Source organism: Rana temporaria, chromosome 4 (genome assembly GCF_905171775.1).
Source record: "Rana temporaria chromosome 4, aRanTem1.1, whole genome shotgun sequence".
In the NCBI taxonomy this organism is placed as follows: Eukaryota; Metazoa; Chordata; class Amphibia; order Anura; family Ranidae; genus Rana; species Rana temporaria.
This window is the reverse complement of record NC_053492.1, coordinates 479701823-479722378: the sequence shown is the minus strand read 5'-3', so window position 1 is coordinate 479722378 and position 20556 is coordinate 479701823. Positions and strand designations below refer to the sequence as shown.

Sequence of the window (20556 nt, the reverse complement as noted above, 5' to 3'; positions counted from 1 at the left end):
TTTTAAATATCGCGCCGCGGGAACGTGGGTATCCTATAGCATTGGCTGCGCCTGCTATTAGGATGTGTAACCTTACGCGAAACCCGACGTACGCAAACTACGTAATTTGCGTACGCAGGGCTCGCGCAATGTTGTGAATCGGTGTTAGTATACAATTTGCATACTACACACTGAGCACAATGGGAGCGCCACCTAGCGGCCAACGCAAGAATGCAGCCTAAGATATGCGTGGCATAAGAGCCTAATACCACACAGATTTTAGGCTGCAGTCGGCGTAGCGATGTTCCTGAATCAGGAGCATTCGCTACGCCGGAGCAAGTAAGCAATTGCGCTGCGTAACCTATGGTCACACAGGCGCAATTGCTTCTTGAATCCGGCCCCGGGGGAATGAGATCGCCAAGAGAAACGATCGATGAGGCAACCGAATATTAATCCCGGCACTTACACCATAACAAGCTTCCACCGATGAAGAACCATTGTCAGATACATTGTAGCAGAGCCGGCAGACCGATCGGAACCTCCACCGATCTGTATTACAATGTTGGGGGTCATTATCGGTCACTGATTGAGGGGGGCACATTGTAGTCAGTGGTGACCCCAACTTACCCGGTTCAGGACGGGTTCAGTGAAAACCTACTAAGGGCTCTTTCACACGTCCGTTCCGTTCGTCCGTTTTTTGGACGTCCGTTAACGGACCGCAATGCTTCCCTATGGGCTAGCGTCCGTTAGCATCCGTCTGCGTTCAGTTCCGTTTTTTTGGACGGAAGAAAACCCTATTTTTCTTCCGTCTAAAAAACGGAACGGACGAAAAACGGATGATCCGTTTATTATCCGTTCCGCTAACATCCGTTTTTCTATGTAAAAAGCCCCATAAAAAAAAAAAAAAACGGATGAAAAAACTGATGAAAAACTGATGAAAAACTGATGAAAAACTGATGGAAAACTGATGAAAAACTGATGGAAAAACGGATCAACTGATGAAAAAAAAACTGATCTGAAAAACTGAACGGACGTGTGAAAGAGCCCTTAATCCAAACTCTGTGTATTTGGGGAACTCTGTGGGTTTTGGGGAAGAGGCTTCCAAATTCTGATTACCCCCCCAACCGTCAGACCCCCCAACCACTGGGCCAGGGTTTTGGGAAAGAGGTTTCCCAATTCTGATAAGCCCTTCCAACCCTTAGAGACCCACAACTACTAGACCAGAGTTGTGGGGAAATGGCTTCTGAATTCTGATAGGCCCCCCAACCGTCAGACCCCCACAACTACTTGACCATGATTTTGGGGAAGAGGCTTCCAAATTCTGATAATTCGCCCCAACTGTCAGACCCCCACAACCACTGAGCCAGGGTTTTGGGGAAGAGGCTTCTAGATTCTAATAAGCCACCCTCCTCTACCCTCAGATCCCCACAGCCACTGGGCCAGGGTTTTGGGGAGGAGGCCAACCCTCGGACCCTCACAACTACAGGACCAGGGTTTTTGGGAAGAGGCTTCCAAATTCTGATTACCCCCCCAACCATCAGACCCCCCAGCCACTGGACCAGAGTTTTGGGGAAGAGGTTTCCAAATTCTGATAAGCCCTCCCAACCCTTAGTGCCCCACAACTACTAGACCAGTGTTTTGGGGAAATGGCTTCTGAATTCTGATAGGCCCCCCAACCGTCAGACCCCCATAACCACTGGACCAGGATTTTGGGGAAGAGGGTTCCAAATTCTTATAAGCCCCCAACCATCAGATCCCACATTAACCCGGACCAGGGTTTGGGGGAGATACTTCCAAATTCTGATAAACCCCCAACCGTCAGACCCCCACAACTACTTGACCAAATTCTGATAAGCCCCCCCCCCCCCCAGACCTCCACAACAACTGGGCCAGGGTAGTATGTCTGCAGTCTCTGACCATCTCCTGTACTATGTCTGCAGTCTCTGACCATCTCCTGTACTATGACTGCAGTCTCTGATCATCTCCTGTACTATGTCTGCAGTCTCTGATCATCTCCTGTACTATGTCTGCAGTCTCTGACCATCTCCTGTACTATGACTGCAGTCTCTGATCATCTCCTGTACTATGTCTGCAGTCTCTGATCATCTCCTGTACTATGTCTGCAGTCTCTGACCATCTCCTGTACTATGGGAAAAGGGAATAGCCGCTCCAGGTGGGAACCCAGATGACTTTAGCTATGACTAAGCACTAGTTTCAGTGCGAAACGCGTCAGCAGTCAGGTTTTATTTTATTTTGCTGTGACTTGTAGTGCTGTTCTTCTTTTAATAAAAGACTACAATTTGTTCAGAGTGCGGCTGTCCAGAGGCAATCTTTGTTCCATCTCCTGTACTATGACTGCAGTCTCTGATCATCTACTGTACTATGTCTGCAGTCTCTGGCCACCTCCTGTACTATGTCTGCAGTCTCTGACCATCTCCTGTAGTATGTCTGCAGTCTCTGACCACCTCCTGTACTATGTCTGCAGTCTCTGACCATCTCCTGTACTATGTCTGCAGTCTCTGACCATCTCCTGTACTATGTCTGCAGTCTCTGACCATCTCCTGTACTATGCAGTCTCTGACCATCTCCTGTGCCATGTCTGCAGTCTCTGACCATCTCCTGTACTATGTCTGCAGTCTCTGACCACCTCCTGTACTATGTCTGCAGTCTCTGACCATCTCCTGTACTATGTCTGCAGTCTCTGATCATCTCCTGTACTATGTCTGCAGTCTCTGACCATCTCATGTACTATGTCTGCAGTCTCTGATCATCTCCTATACTATGTCTGCAGTCTCTGACCATCTCCTGTACTATGTCTGCAGTCTCTGACCATCTCCTGTACTATGTCTGCAGTCTCTGACCCTCTCCTGTACTATGTCTGCAGTCTCTGATCGTCTCCTGTACTATGTCTGCAGTCTCTGACCATCTCCTGTACTATGTCTGCAGTCTCTGATCATCTCCTGTACTATGTCTGCAGTCTCTGACCATCTCCTGTACTATGTCTGCAGTCTCTGATCATCTCCTGTACTATGTCTGCAGTCTCTGACCATCTCCTGTACTATGTCTGCAGTCTCTGACCATCTCCTGTACTATGTCTGCAGTCTCTGATCGTCTCCTGTACTATGTCTGCAGTCTCTGACCATCTCCTATACTATGTCTGCAGTCTCTGATCATCTCCTGTACTATGTCTGCAGTCTCTGACCATCTCCTGTACTATGTCTGCAGTCTCTGATCATCTCCTGTACTATGTCTGCAGTCTCTGACCATCTCATGTACTATGTCTGCAGTCTCTGATCATCTCCTATACTATGTCTGCAGTCTCTGACCATCTCCTGTACTATGTCTGCAGTCTCTGACCGTCTCCTGTACTATGTCTGCAGTCTCTGACCATCTCATGTACTATGTCTGCAGTCTCTGATCATCTCCTATACTATGTCTGCAGTCTCTGACCATCTCCTGTACTATGTCTGCAGTCTCTGATCATCTCCTATACCATGTCTGCAGTCTCTGACCACCTCCTGTACTATGTCTGCAGTCTCTGACCATCTCCTGTGGAAAAAGCCGTTCTCCGTTATTTCCAGTTCTGAGTTGATTTTTCTTGCCTCCTTTGTAGATCTTCCTGAGTCCCCCCATTGCAGCCTCGGCCGGCCCGCCTCCCTGGACCCCGCGTGTCTCTCTATAAGCCGGGTATTGTCACCGCAGGAAATGCTGAACTCCTGAGGACGGGATTACAATGCCAGTGTGCCGTCCATCCCCAGAGACCGGGCTGGTGGGACAAAAGTTCTATAGACATCTTCTGTTCCTCTACAAAGGCCGCAGCTGCCACCCCCCCTCCCCCCCCCAATTCTGACCGCGATCTCCACATTAAAAAGGAAATTCTTGGATTGGACATGCGGGGACACCTCGCCACGGCATATGGCGGGGACATGACCAGAGATTTAATATCCTCGGCTTAAAGGAGCAGTACATGGAAAACTCACCTTCCTTCTAATAGTTGCTAATTATTTACACAACAAACACGAGTATAGGACCGCCCCCGATATGTGACATCACAGTGCGCTGCTTCCTTCTACACCGCGGACAAGTCAGGCTACGGCGGGGCGGACGTCCTTTCCACATTCATTCCGTTACATTGCAGCAACTTATCATTTAACAATGTAACATCTTTTATTCATTGGTGTTCAGATCTGATGATGGCAACAATGTATGCGATTTGCTACAAATTGTTTCAATTTTATTTTACACACCTCATGCCCCACCCCCCTGCTATCCTGAGCACAGTAACACAGACAATCATTACAGGCCGGGATCCCAAGCTACAGGCCTTTGGCACCATCTCCTGTACTATGTCTGCAGTCTCTGACCATCTCCTGTACTATGTCTGCAGTCTCTGACCATCTCCTGTATTATGTCTGCAGTCTCTGACCGTCTCCAGTACTATGTCTGCAGTCTCTGACCCTCTCCTCTACTATGTCTGCAGTCTGTGATCATCTCCTGTACTATGTCTGCAGTCTCTGACCGTCTCCTGTATCATGTCTGCAGTCTCTGACCATCTCCTGTATTATGTCTGCAGTCTGTGATCATCTCCTGTACTATGTCTGCAGTCTCTGACCGTCTCCAGTACTATGTCTGCAGTCTCTGATCATCTCCTGTACTATGTCTGCAGTCTCTGACCGTCTCCAGTACTATGTCTGCAGTCTCTGACCCTCTCCTCTACTATGTCTGCAGTCTGTGATCATCTCCTGTACTATGTCTGCAGTCTCTGACCGTCTCCTGTATCATGTCTGCAGTCTCTGACCATCTCCTGTATTATGTCTGCAGTCTGTGATCATCTCCTGTATTATGTCTGCAGTCTCTGATCATCTCCTGTACTATGTCTGCAGTCTCTGATCATCTCCTGTACTATGTCTGCAGTCTCTGATCATCTCCTGTACTATGTCTGCAGTCTCTGACCATCTCCTGTACTATGTCTGCAGTCTCTGACAGGGTTGGACTGGGACAAAGATTTGGCCCTGGACTTCATCCAGACCGGCCCACTTTAATTTTGCAAACACGCACAAAAAACATTATTTCATCAGTGACCATGACCAGCAGTGGCAGTACATAAATTAATTCATGCTTGTGCCCTCCTTTATTGCAGAAATACTACAGGAGAGGATCAGAGACTGCAAAACATACTACAGGCAAGGGTCAGAGACTGCAAAACGTACTACAGGCAAGGGTCAGAGACTGCAGACACAGTACAGGAGAGGGTCAGAGACTGCAAAACGTACTACAGGTGAGGGTCAGAGACTGCAGACACAGTACAGGAGAGGGTCAGAGACTGCAAAACGTACTACAGGTGAGGGTCAGAGACTGCAGAAACAGTACAGGAGAGGGTCAGAGACTGCAAAACGTACTACAGACGAGGGTCAGAGACTGCAAAACATACTACAGGCGAGGGTCAGAGACTGCAAAACATACTACAGGAGAGGGTCAGAGACTGCAAAACGTACTACAGGCAAGGGTCAGAGACTGCAAAACGTACTACAGGCAAGGGTCAGAGACTGCAGACATGCTACAGGAGATGGTCAGAGACTGCAGACATGCTACAGGAGATGGTCAGAGACTGCAGACATGCTGCAGGAGATGGTCAGAGACTGCAGACATGCTACAGGAGATAGTCAGAGGCTGCAGACATAGTACAGGAGATGGTCAGAGACTGCAGACATGCTGCAGGAGATGGTCAGAGACTGCAGACATGCTGCAGGAGATGGTCAGAGACTGCAAACATGCTACAGGAGAGGGTCAGAGACTGCACACATACTACAGGAGAGGGTCAGAGACTGCAAACATACTACAGGAGAGGGTCAGAGACTGCAAACATACTACAGGAGAGGGCCAGAGACTGCAAACATACTACAGGAGAGGGTCAGAGACTGCAAACATACTACAGGAGAGGGTCAGAGACTGCAAACATACTATAGGAGAGGGTCAGAGACTGCAAACATACTATAGGAGAGGGTCAGAGACTGCAAACATACTACAGGAGAGGGTCAGAGACTGCAAACATACTATAGGAGAGGGTCAGAGACTGCAAACATACTATAGGAGAGGGTCAGAGACTGCAAACATACTACAGGAGAGGGTCAGAGACTGCAAACATACTACAGGAGAGGGTCAGAGACTGCAAACATACTACAGGAGAGGGTCAGAGACTGCAAACATACTACAGGAGAGGGTCAGAGACTGCAAACATACTACAGGAGAGGGTCAGAGACTGCAAACATACTATAGGAGAGGGTCAGAGACTGCAAACATACTATAGGTGAGGGTCAGAGACTGCAAAAATACTACAGGAGAGGGTCAGAGACGGCAAACATACTATAGGAGAGGGTCAGAGACTGCAAACATACTACAGGAGAGGGTCAGAGACTGCAAACATACTATAGGAGAGGGTCAGAGACTGCAAACATACTACAGGAGAGGGTCAGAGACTGCAAACATACTACAGGAGAGGGTCAGAGACTGCAAACATACTATAGGAGAGGGTCAGAGACTGCAAACATACTATAGGAGAGGGTCAGAGACTGCAAAACTCATCAGAGGAGCTCTGATGATGACCCTGATGTAAGAGGGGCTCTGATGATGACCCTGATGTAAGGGGGGCTCTGATGATGACCCTGATGTAAGAGGGGCTCTGATGATGACCCTGATGTAAGAGGGGCTCTGATGATGACCCTGATGTAAGGGAGGCTCTGATGATGACCCTGATGTAAGGGGGGCTCTGATGATGACCCTGATGTAAGGGAGGCTCTGATGATGACCCTGATGTAAGGGGGGAGCTCTGATGATGACCCTGATGTAAGAGGAGGCTCTGATGATGACCCTGATGTAAGGGAGGCTCTGATGATGACCTTGATGTAAGGGAGGTTCTGATGATGACCCTGATGTAAGAGGAGGCTCTGATGATGACTATGATGTAAGGGGGGCTCTGATGATGACCCTGATGTAAGGGGGGCTCTGATGATGACCCTGATGTAAGGGGGGCTCTGATGATGACCCTAATGTAAGAGGAGGCTCTGATGATGACTCTGATGTAAGGGGAGCTCTGATGGGGACCCTGATGTAAGGGGGGCTCTGATGATGACCCTGATGTAAGGGGGGGCTCTGATGATGACCCTGATGTAAGAGGGGCTCTGATGATGACCCTGATGTAAGAGGAGGCTCTGATGATGACCCTGATGTAAGGGGGGCTCTGATGATGACCCTGATGTAAGGGGGGCTCTGATGATGACCCTGATGTAAGGGAGGCTCTGATGATGACCCTGATGTAAGAGGAGGCTCTGGTGATGACCCTGATGTAAGGGGAGCTCTGATGATGACCCTGATGTAAGAGAGGCTCTGATGATGACCCTGATGTAAGGGGGGCTCTGATGATGACCCTGATGTAAGGGGGGCTCTGATGATGACCCCGATGTAAGGGGGGCTCTGATGATGACCCTGATGTAAGGGGGCTCTGATGATGACCCTGATGTAAGGGGGGCTCTGATGATGACCCTGATGTAAGGGGAGCTCTGATGATGACCCTGATGTAAGAGGTGCTCTGGTGATGGCCCTGATGTAAGAGGAGGCTCTGATGATGACCCCGATGTAAGGGGGGCTCTGATGATGACCCTGATGTAAGGGGAGCTCTGATGAGGACCCTGATGTAAGGAGAGGCTCTGATGATGACCCTGATGTAAGGGGAGCTCTGATGATGACCCTGATGTAAGGGGGGCTCTGATGATGACCCTGATGTAAGGGGGGCTCTATTGATGACCCTGATGTAAGGGGGGCTCTGATGATGACCCTGATGTAAGAGGAGGCTCTGATGTTGACCTTGATGTAAGGGGGGCTCTGATGATGACCCTGATGTAAGAGGAGGCTCTGATGTTGACCTTGATGTAAGGGGGGCTCTGATGATGACCCTGATGTAAGAGGAGGCTCTGATGATGACCCTGATGTAAGGGAGGCTCTGATGTTGACCCTGATGTAAGGGGGGCTCTGATGATGACCCTGATGTAAGGGGGGCTCTGATGATGACCCTGATGTAAGAGGAGGCTCTGATGATGACCCTGATGTAAGAGGGGCTCTGATGATGACCCTGATGTAAGGGGGGCTCTGATGATGACCCTGATGTAAGGGGGGCTCTGATGATGACCCCGATGTAAGGGGGGCTCTGATGGGGACCCTGATGTAAGGGGGGCTCTGATGATGACCCTGATGTAAGGGGGGCTCTGATGATGACCCCGATGTAAGGGAGGCTCTGATGATGACCCTGATGTAAGAGGAGGCTCTGATGATGACCCTGATGTAAGAGGAGGCTCTGATGATGACCCCGATGTAAGGGGGGCTCTGATGATGACCCTGATGTAAGGGGAGCTCTGATGATGACCCTGATGTAAGGAGAGGCTCTGATGATGACCCTGATGTAAGAGGAGGCTCTGATGATGACCCTGATCTAAGGGGGGCTCTGATGATGACCCTGAAGTAAGGGGAGGCTCTGATGATGACCCTGATGTAAGAGGATGCTCTGATGATGACCCTGATGTAAGGGGGGCTCTGATGATGACCCTGATCTAAGGGGGGCTCTGATGATGACCCTGATGTAAGGGGGGCTCTGATGATGACCCTGATGTAAGGGGGGCTCTGATGATGACCCTGATGTAAGGGGGGCTCTGATGATGACCCTGATGTAAGGAGAGGCTCTGATGATGACCCTGATGTAAGAGGAGGCTCTGATGATGACCCTGATGTAAGGGGGGCTCTGATGATGACCCTGATGTAAGGGGGGCTCTGATGATGACCCTGATGTAAGGGAGGCTCTGATGATGACCCTGATGTAAGGGGGGCTCTGATGATGACCCTGATGTAAGGGGGGCTCTGATGATGACCCTGATGTAAGAGGATGCTCTGATGATGACCCTGATGTAAGAGGAGGCTCTGATGATGACCCTGATGTAAGGGGAGGCTCTGATGATGACCCTGATGTAAGAGGAGGCTCTGATGGGGACCCTGATGTAAGGGGGGCTCTGATGATGACCCTGATGTAAGAGGAGGCTCTGATGATGACCCTGATGTAAGGGGAGGCTCTGATGATGACCCTGATGTAAGGGAATACTTTGATTTTAGTGTCACTTTAAGAACGGACGCGGAATGGTTACATAGTTGCGCCTCCTTTCTATATATATTAGTAAGTTGAACTTATTTCCCCCGATGACAATGTGCAGCCTCCTCCCCCCTCCCCCTCCCTGAGTATAACAGGAAAGGAGGGGGAGGGCCTGAACTTCCATCTCTCTGCACAACGCCTGGCCCAGCTTTGCTATCACTTTCCCTTTAAATAAAGGGCCGGCCTCCTGAAGTGACACAGTTTTCCCCCCTCGCCAGCCAATGGGAGCGAAGCGCCGAGGGCCCTTGTGTTGCGTTACAAGTTGCACAGACAGAGGAGGCAGTGTGTGTGTGTGAATGTGTGTGCTAGGAGTGTGCATGAGTGAGAAGCAATGGAGACTTCTTCTTCCTCCACCACCCCACTCCCAGGACACCCCAAAGCCTGAGCACCAAGCCATTGGGGGGGTGGGGGGTGAGGGGCGCCCCAACGTAAAACAACCCGTCCGGCACGGCGGTCGCTGCTGCACGCCTTCTCCCACAACCTGAAAACCCCCCGCAACTTTTTTTTAATTTAGCGATTATTATTTTTTTTTGTATTCGAAAACCGGAAGAAGCCTAAAAAAAAGACCAAAAAACGACAAAAAATAAAATAAAAAAATATAATAAAAAAGAAAAAGAATGAAATGCCGGTGGAGGTTTTTTCCTTCTTCTCGGCGTGTGTAAGCGTGTGTGAGTGCGTGTGCAAATGAGCGTTTAACCCCTTCCTCCCCCTCCTCCTCCTCGGGATCTGTACAATGCTGAAGGTTCTAACCAAGAAGTTACGGAACCAAAGCCTGAGCGAGATCCAGCCCTACCAACTCAAGGTAACCCCTCAACATCTACATTCAAATCTTGTATCAAAGTTTTCTTTTTGCTCATGAAGGTTGGTTGTGGGGGGGGGGGGGGCAGAAGGAAGCTTGGAGGTCTCCAAGGTCTAGATGGTCTTTCTATATGATGATAATTAGCCGCCATGCTGGCCCAGCTGCGTGCGTTTGCATTATTCATTCTCGGGATAGAATACCTGGTGTGGTGGTCAAGGCGTCGGGTGAGGAGGAGAGACGGTGGAGGAGGAAGAAGAGGCCTTGCTCTTTGCTTATCTCTTGTAATCTTCCAGGCTTTCCCAGGGCTGAGTAGGCCTCTCCAGGGGACCCACTGGGCACTTTTCTCTGATGCCCGTGATACCCCCCGGTCCTAATTCAAGTGCAATAGAGCTGGAAGGTGGGCGCCTGCGCTGGGCATGAGTAGGCCTCTCCAGGGGACCCACTGGGCACTTTTCTCTGATGCCGTGATACCCCCCGGTCCTAATTCAAGTGCAATTAAGCTGGAAGGTGGGCGCCTGCGCTGGGCATGAGTAGGCCTCTCCAGGGGACCCACTGGGCACTGTTCTCTGATGCCCGTGATACCCCCCGGTCCTAATTCAAGTGCAATAGAGCTGGAAGGTGGGCGCCTGCGCTGGGCATGAGTAGGCCTCTCCAGGGGACCTGACCCACTGAGCACTTTTCTCTAGAAAGGACGACCCGTGATGCCCCCCCGGTCCTAATTAAAGCGCAATAGAGCTGGAAGGTGGGCGCCTGCGCTGGGCATGCCGGTGGGCTTCACTTGGAAAGAAAATACCTTTTATGAGAAAAAGGCCATAAAGATAAAATACAGATTAGACTTTAAGGGGGTTATTTACGAAAGGCAAATCCACTTTGCACTACAAGCGCAAACTACAAGCGCAAACTACAAGCGCAAACTACAAGCGCAAAGTGCACCTGAAATTGCACTGAAAGCGCTCTTGGAAGTGACAGTCGCTGGAGATCTGAGGGGAAGATCTGAAATGAGGGGGAGGCTCTGCTGATTTTATCATCCAATCATGTGCAAGCTAAAGTGCTGTTTTCTATTCTCCTTGCCTGTCCCCCTCGGATCTGCAGCAGCAACTGCCCTTCCAAGTGCGCTTTCAGTGCAATTCTGGGTGCACTTGTAGTGCAAAGTGGATTTGCCTTTTTGTAAATAACCTCCAATAAGTGTTAAACAAAAAATAAATACAAAATGTTAAAAATAAACAAATAATAAACAGAATATAATATTTACTTATTGATAGTATTGATATTATTTGTTGCAGTTATTTATATTATATAAATTAAAATAATAAAGTTTGCGTGTGTGTCTATATACAGTGTGTGTATCTATGTATATATGTATATATGTATATAATAATAACAATAAATATATATATATATATATATATATATATATATATATATATATATATATATATATATATATATATATATATATATATATATATATTTATTTTTATTATTTATATACTTGATTTTATTTATTTAATAATAATAATAAAAAAAAAATATATATATATATATATATATATATATATATATTCTATTCTATCTATATATATATATATATATATATATATATATATATATATATATATATATATATATATATATATATATATATATATTCTATTCTATATATATATATATATGTATATCTTTTATTTATTAAACAATAATAAAATATATATATTTTTAAAAAAATATATATATATATATTATTATTTATATACTTGATTTTAGTTATTAAATAATAATACATATAAATATATATATATATATATATATATATATATATATATATATATATATATATATATAAATATATATACACATACATAGATATTGTATGTATGTATATATATATATATATATATATATATATATATATATATATATATATATATATTATTATTTAATAACTAAAATCAAGTATATAAATAATAATATATATATATATATATATATATATATATATATATATAATAAAATATATGAATATATTATATATTAATAGAAATATATTAATATATCAATAGAAAAAATATATATATCTAGATAGATATTGTATGTATATATCATTTTATATATACATATATATGTATATCTATATATATATTTTTTTTTCTATTAATATATATCAATATATTTCTATTAATATATAATATATATTCATATATTTTTATATATTTTTATATATATATATATATATATATATATATATATATATATATATATATATAGTTATTTATATACTTGATTTTAGTTATTAAATAATATTAAATAAATATATATATATATATATATATATATATATATATATATATATATATATATATATATATATATATATATATACATACAATATCTATCTATATATATTTTTTTCTATTACAGTAATATATTATTTTATATATTTGTTTTTATTTATTAAATAATCATTTATATTTATATTATAGATGTATAATGTATATATGGAAAGCCTCTGGTGCATTAGATTTTTCAGGCTCTGGACGGCTCCTGATTAGTGAAGCTGAACTCCCTGCAGATATAAGAATTATATTATTGCAGCTCTAGGACCAATAATACTTTTATTAAATGTATATTTTTTAAACACCAGTAAAAGAAGTACCTGAATGTGACCTGCTATCAGCCTTTTGTACAGCAGGGCTAGAGCGTGAGACAAAGAAGCAATCTAAGGGAGCCAATCGGTTCATTTGCTGACAAGAAGCATGCTGATTGGAGGAGAGAGCAGAGTGACAACGAGATGAGCTAATCCCGGAGCTGCTTCTCCTTTCACCGCCCAGTCACAGGTTGGGGGGCTGGTCCGGGGTGACCTAGGCGGTGTGACTGATGCTGCTCATCAGACTAAGGACATCCAGTGGCAGCAAAGAAGCGTTGTAAGGACCTTAATGTGACCTTGTATCAGCCCCGTGTACAGCATGGCTAGGGTTTGAGAGGAAGATCTAGTACAAGGAGCCAAGGAGTTCATGTACTGACAAGAAGCATACTGATTGGAGGAGAGATCAAAGTCACAGGTTGGGGGGGGGCTCGTCCGGGATGACCTGAGGAAGTGTTGGTCATCAGAGGACATCTAGTGGCAGAATTAGAGGTGAATGACCATTAGATTTATATTCTGGCTCCATCCAGTACAGAGCTTGGCACAGCCGGTGCCGGTGACCGGGAATTTTCCCTATTGCAGTTTGGTCAGCTCTCCGCCCCCCTCCCAGCCTGTGATTGGACTAGCGAAGGAACGGCAGCAGGGGGGGGGGGAGGAGCTCACCTTTCATGGTCCCTCCTCCCAGTCTGCCAATTTCTTGAGCGCATAAGTGACCTGCAGCCAGAGGCGGCTCTCTAATTAGGTAACCGCCTTAGGCCTCGCACTACCAGGGGCCTCGCGGCCACCTTATTTTCCGGACGTGAGTGGGAGGTGTCCCCAGGGCTGTCTCTCTGCCTGCAACTAGTTTCCTCCTGCCTGTGGACTGAGCACTGCCTGAGGTTCCAGGGTCAGTGGGTGTGGCTCCATGTTGTCCCCTCCCCTGGCTCCTTGAGGTATTACAACCCCTTTAATATATGCCATTTATACAGTTCATTTTATTTTTTTCCCCCATTATGGGAGTGAGTGGGTGGGGCCTCATGTCTAAGATTTGCCTGAGGCCTCACAAAGCCTGGAGCCGCCTCTGCCTGCAGCACAGCTGATTGGCTGTCTGGGCTGCCTCACCCTCTCCCCGTCTGAGTGCTGCTGTGCAGGGGGGTTGGAAATTTAGAGATCGGTTACATGTGGGAGTCGCTTTCTTCCTGTTTCATTGGCAAATATGGGAAGAGTTCTGTATTTCCCCCATCAGAATGGTGGGCAGTTTCCATGTGTTCCACCACCAGGGGGCAGCGGAGTCACGAAGAGTCTGTATAAAGCACGGCTCTCAGACTGGTGCGCCCCTCCAGCTGTTGCTGAACTACAAGTCCCATCATGCCTTTGTCTGTGGGAGTCAGGCTTGTAACTGTCAGCCTTGCAATGCCTTCTGGGACTTGTAGTTCCCCAACAGGACTGCAGGTTGAGCACCCCATGGTATAGAGCATGGATCCTCAGCTTGTGGCCCTCCAGCTATTGCCGGACTACAAGTCCCACGAGTCATTGCATGGCTGATAGTTACAAGCATGACTCCCAAAGCCAGAGGCATGATGGGACTTGTAGTTCCAAAACAACTGCAGGGCCACAGGTTGAGCGCCCCATGGTATAGAGCATGGATGCTCATCTTGTGGCCCTCCAGCTGTTGCTGAACTACAAGACCCATCATGCCTTTGTCTTTGGGAGTCATGCTTGTAACTGTCAGCCTTGCAATGCCTCGTGGGACTTGTAGTTCCCAACAGCTGCAGGGCCACAGGTTGAGCACCCCATGGTATAGAGCATGGATGCTCAGCCTGAGGCCCTCCAGCTGTTGCCGGACTACAAGTCCCACGAGTCATTGCATGGCTGATAGTTACAAGCATGACTCCCAAAGACAAAGGCATGATGGGACTTGTAGTTCCAAAACAACTGCAGGGCCACAGGTTGAGCGCCCCATGGTATAGAGCATGGATGCTCATCTTGTGGCCCTCCAGCTGTTGCTGAACTACAAGACCCATCATGCTTTTGTCTTTGGGAGTCATGCTTGTAACAATCAGCCTTGCAATGCCTCCTGGGACTTGTAGTTCCCCAAAAGGGCCGCAGGTTGAGCGCCCCATGGTATAAAGCATGGATGCTTAGCTCATGGCCCTCCAGCTGTTGCTGAACTACAATACCCATCATGCCTTTGTCTGTGGGAGTCAGGCTTGTAACTGTCAGCCTTGCAATGCCTCCTGGGACTTGTAGTTCCCCAACAACTGCAGGGCTGCAGGTTGAGCGCCCCATGGTATAAAGCATGGGGTGTTCAGCCTGTGGCCCTCCAGCTGTTGCCGGACTACAAGTCCCACGAGGCATTGCATGGCTGACAGTTACATGCATGACTCCCCAAGACTGAGGCATGATGGGACTTGTAGTTCTCCTAAAGCTGCAGGGCTCCAGGTTGAGCGCCCCATGATAATAAAGGGTCCCTTCACTCAGCGGGAGACGTGATTGGACGCTCTGCACCGTGTATGGCCATTCCCTTTCCCAGGATAGCCCAATCGCTGCATTGGGAACCGGTGACATCACTGCGGCGGGAGCTCTGCATCGCGGCACGCGGATGTCCATACATTCTCATCAATCGATCGATCGGTTATTGATTTAGCACACCGATATCTTTATTCACAGAATAATGAAATCCAAGCCAGGGAGTCTCCGCAGTGACTGCGCCATCGGTAGAGATCGCGCCGACGCTTTTTTTTCAAAGCGTCTTTTATTGCCCGTTCACAGCAGCCGCGGCGCGATAAATACATGCGCGGTGTGTTGCGCTCTAACGTGCACTGCATTGGGGCCGCCCATTTATTTGAGCGCAGCGCAAAAAGAGCAATAATCGCATATGCAGCGGTTTTCGCCAAAACGCACGTTATTGGCATGGAGCTGCGATGCAACGCGCGTCCGCAAAGGGGGGCGCAATTCAGAACGGAAAAGGACCGCATCGCAAAGCGTGTTGACGCTTTGTGGCAGTAACGCAGCAGTGTGGAATCTGAGGCCGCATTTTGCGTTTTTCTGCGAATGCGTGCAAAAAAAATCACGCGCTTTTGTGTGCTTGCGTGCCATGTGCGCAGGGCGGCCCATTGATTTCAACGCGCTGTAAGCAAAATAGCTCACGTGACAAAATTACGGACCTGAAGGTCGCGGGAGATTTTAAGAAATGCAGATTTTTTTTTTTATAATTGATGAATACATTAAAGCAGAACTCTGATTCCGCCACTAGATGTCCTCAGTCTGTGTCCCCGGGTCATCCCGGACGAGCCCCCAACCTGTGACTGGGCAGTGAAAGGAGAAGCAGCTTACTGATGAGCTCATCTCTCTGTCACTCCGCTCTCTCCCTCTATCAGCATGCTTCTTATCGGCACATGAACTGATTTGCTCCTTGTATTGTTTTTTGCTCTCACACCCAAAAAAAAAAACATCAATTGCAGCCACTGTGTCCATCAAACGCAGCCACTGTGCCCATCAAACGCAGCCACTGTGCCCATCAAATGCAGCCACTGTGCCTATCAAACGCAGCCACTGTGCCCATCAAATGCAGCCACTGTGCCCATCAAATGCAGCCACTGTGCCTATCAAACGCAGCCACTGTGCCCATCAAGCGCAACCACTGTGCCCACCAAATGCAGCCACTGTGCCTATCAAACTCAGCCACTGTACCCATCAAAACGCAGCCACTGTGCCCATCAACCGCAACCACTGTGCTCATCAGATGCAGCCACTGTGCCCATCAAATGCAGCCACTGTGCCCACCAAATGCAGCCACTGTGCCATCAGATGCAGCCACTGTGCCCATCAAACACAGCCACTTTGCCCATCAAACGCAGCCACTGTGCCCATCAAACGCAGCCACTGTGCCCATCAAACGCAGCCACTGTGCCCATCAAACTCAGCCACTGTGACCAGCAAACGCAGCCACTGTGCCCATCAAGTGCAGCCACTGTGCCAAATGCAGCCACTGTGCCCATCAAATGCTGCCACTGTGCCCATCAAACACAGCAACTGTGCCCATCAAGTGCAGCCACTGTGCCCATCAAGTACAGCCTCTGTGCCAAACGCAGCCACTGTGCCAATCAAGCGCACCCACTGTGCCCATCAAGCGCACCCACTGTGCCCATCAAACGCAGCCACTGTGCTTATCAAACGTAGCCCCCACCCTGTGACTGGGCAGTGAAAGGAGAAGCAGCATACTGATGAGCTCATCTCTCTGTCACTCCGCTCTCTCCCTCTATCAGCATGCTTCTTGTCGGCACATGAACTGATTTGCTCCTTGTGTTGTTTTTTTGCTCTTACACCCCCAGCCATGGGGGGGGGGGGGGGGAAAACATCAATTGCTGCCACTGTGCCCATCAAAGGCAGCCACTGTGCCCATCAAATGCAGCCACTGTGCCCATCAAACGCAGCCACTGTGCCCATCAAACGCAGCCACTGTGCCCATCAAACGTAGCCACTGTGCCCATCAAACGTAGCCACTGTGCCATCAAACGCAGCCACTGTGCCCATCAAACGCAGCCACTGTGCCCATCAAACGCAGCCACTATGCCCATCAAACGCAGCCACTATGCCCATCAAACGCAGCCACTGTACCCATTAATTGCAGCCACTGTGCCTATCAAACGCAGACACTGTGCCCATCAAACGCAGCCACTGTGCCCATCAAACGCAGCCAGTGTGCATTGCCCGGCACTTACCTGTCTCGCAGCGGGTCAGCGGCGGTTTCCTGTACGCTCCTCGAATTGTCTCCTTCCGTCCTCTCTATCAGGCGCCCAATCGCAGCACCTGAGGTTTCAGCCAATCAGGTGACAGGTAACACAGACCCGAGCACCTGATTGGCTGAGAGGCGGATCAATGTTGGCAAAGCGAATTATTTCGCATTGCTAACACAACGCTGAGTGAACAGCGAGCGCTCCCAGCATGGCGCCCGCTGTTCACCTTTTTGGGCGCCTATTAGAGCCTATAGCTCTAATCAGGTGCTTCCAAAAAACACCCCCGCCGCTGTAATTCAGGTGCCTGGCGCTCAAAAAGGGGCCGGACACCTGAATAGGGGGCGTCAGCTGCGACCACAGATAGATTCATGCAATGCATATAGAGAGGTGCAGGTGAGAGGGGGCGGCGCCCTTGCGCCCCTTATGGACACATTCAGGTACTTACACAACAAATACATGAATTGACGTGTTATTGATCGTAGCGCTGCATTCATATACTGCATGGCGTTGAGCTTTACTAATTATGAGCCTATTGGGGAGATTTCTTTTCACTTCCTGTCCCATAACCAAAACAGGAAGTGAGTGGAAATCCCTCCAAAGTAAGGGAATCCCTGAACGAGTGTCCCCCCCATTGGAAGATTTCCCCTCTTCCCCTGTTCTGGGTAGGGTGACCACATTTCGAAACTGCCATTCAGGGAGGCGGAGCCGGCGCCGGTCCGGGGAAGATAGAGGAGGTGGGTGGAGTGCCAGAAGCCTGTGGTGGAGGTGGAGCCGGCCCGGAGAAGATAGAGAAGGTGGGTGGGTGCCAGAAGTCTGTGGTGGAGGCGGAGCCGGCCCGGAGATGATAGAGGAGGTGGGTGGGTGCCAGATGTCTGTGGTGGAGGCGGAGCCGGGCCGGAGATGATAGAGGAGGTGGGTGGGTGGCAGAAGTCTGTGGTGGAGGCGGAGCCGGCCCGGAGAAGATAGAGAAGGTGGGTGGGTGCCAGATGTCTGTGGTGGAGGCGGAGCCGGGCCGGAGATGATAGAGAAGGTGGGTGGGTGCCAGATGTCTGTGGTGGAGGCGGAGCCGGGCCGGAGATGATAGAGGAGGTGGGTGGGTGCCAGAAGTCTGTGGTGGAGGCGGAGCCGGGCCGGAGATGATAGAGAAGGTGGGTGGGTGCCAGATGTCTGTGGTGGAGGCGGAGCCGGGCCGGAGATGATAGAGGAGGTGGGTGGGTGCCAGATGTCTGTGGTGGAGGCGGAGCCGGGCCGGAGATGATAGAGGAGGTGGGTGGGTGCCAGATGTCTGTGGTGGAGGCGGAGCCGGGCCGGAGATGATAGAGGAGGTGGGTGGGTGCCAGATGTCTGTGGTGGAGGCGGAGCCGGGCCGGAGATGATAGAGAAGGTGGGTGGGTGCCAGAAGTCTGTGGTGGAGGCGGAGCCGGGCCGGAGATGATAGAGGAGGTGGGTGGAGTGCCAGAAGTCTGTGGTGGAGGCGGAGCTGGCCTGGAGATGATAGAGGAGGTGGGTGGAGTGCCAGAAGTCTGTGGTGGAGGCGGAGCTGGCCCGGAGATGATAGAGGAGGTGGGTGGAGTGCCAGAAGTCTGTGGTGGAGGTGGAGCTGGCCCGGAGATGATAGAGGAGGTGGGTGGAGTGCCAGAAGTCTGTGGTGGAGGCGGAGCCGGGCCGGAGAAGATAGAGGAGGTGGGTGGGTGGCAGAAGTCTGTGGTGGAGGCGGAGCCGGCCCGGAGATGATAGAGAAGGTGGGTGGGTGGCAGAAGTCTGTGGTGGAGGCGGAGCCGGGCCGGAGAAGATAGAGGAGGTGGGTGGAGTCCCAGAAGTCTGTGGTGGAGGCGGAGCCGGCCCGGAGATGATAGAGGAGGTGGGTGGGTGGCAGAAGTCTGTGGTGGAGGCGGAGCCGGCCCGGAGATGATAGAGGAGGTGGGTGGGTGGCAGAAGTCTGTGGTGGAGGCGGAGCCGGGCCGGAGAAGATAGAGGAGGTGGGTGGAGTCCCAGAAGTCTGTGGTGGAGGCGGAGCCGGCCCGGAGATGATAGAGGAGGTGGGTGGGTGGCAGAAGTCTGTGGTGGAGGCGGAGCCGGCCCGGAGATGATAGAGGAGGTGGGTGGGTGGCAGAAGTCTGTGGTGGAGGCGGAGCCGGGCCGGAGATGATAGAGGAGGTGGGTGGAGTGCCAGAAGTCTGTGGTGGAGGCGGAGCCGGGCCGGAGATGATAGAGGAGGTGGGTGGGTGGCAGAAGTCTGTGGTGGAGGCAGAGGGGGGGGGGGGGGGCACAGACGGCAATAAAAACCTGACAGGGGGTCTAATCCCTCCCCCACTCCATACAACGCTAGGGGCGTTTCCGTTGTTTTTGGCGTAGAATATGCAAATGATCTAGATACGCCGATTCACAAATGTACGTACGCCCGGCGCAATTTTGTTACGTCGTTTACGTTAGGCTTTTTCAGCTATTAGGAGGCGCAGCCAATGTTAAGTATGGACGTCGTTCCCGCTTCGATTTTTAAATTTTTTTTTTTGTTTGCGTAAGTCGTTCGCGAATAGGGCTGGACATCATTTGCGTTCACGTCGAAACCAATGACGATTTGCGGCGGAATTTCGAGCATGCGCACTGGGATTCTTTCACGAACGGCACATGCGCAGTTCGTAAAAAACGTAAAATATGCGGGGTCAACATTAATTTAAATAAAACACGCCCCCCCCACGCAAATCTACCTGAATCTAGCCCTTTGATTCTCCGGCACTCTATAGATGATGGGATTGCGGCGGATACTTTGGGCTAGATTCAGGTAGATTTGCGTATTGTTACGGCGGTGCAGCGTATTGTATTTACGCTGTGCCGCCGTAAGTTAGAGAGGCAAGTGCAGTATTCACAAAGCACTTGCCTCCTAACTTACGGCGGCGTAGCGTAAATGGGGCCGGCGTAAGCGTGTTTTATTTAAATTAATGGTGACCACGCGTATTTTACGTTTTTTTACGAACGGCGCATGCGCCGTTCGTGAAAGAATCCCAGTGCGCATGCTCAAAATTCCGCCGCAAATCGTCATTGGTTTCGACGTGAACGTAAATGACGTCCAGCCCTATTCGCGAACGACTTACGCAAATGATGTAAAAAATTAAGAAAATCGAAGCGGGAACGACGTCCATACTTAACATTGGCTGCCCTTCATAATAGCAGGAGCAACCTTACGCCGAAAAAGCCTAATGTAAACGACGTAACAAAATTGCGACGGGCA

General features: G+C 49.0%; 1 protein-coding gene across 1 annotated transcript in view; it reads left to right on the top strand.

Annotated features, from left to right (window-relative positions):
• Positions 1 to 9755: 9755 nt before the first annotated feature.
• LOC120938135 overlaps positions 9756 to 20556 on the top strand; it is a 98351-nt gene continuing 87550 nt past the window's right edge. The window contains exon 1 of the mRNA XM_040351851.1: positions 9756 to 9971. Within this exon, the coding sequence (XP_040207785.1) occupies positions 9903 to 9971 (69 nt within the window). The 5' untranslated portion in view covers positions 9756 to 9902. The remainder of the gene's footprint in view (positions 9972 to 20556) is intronic.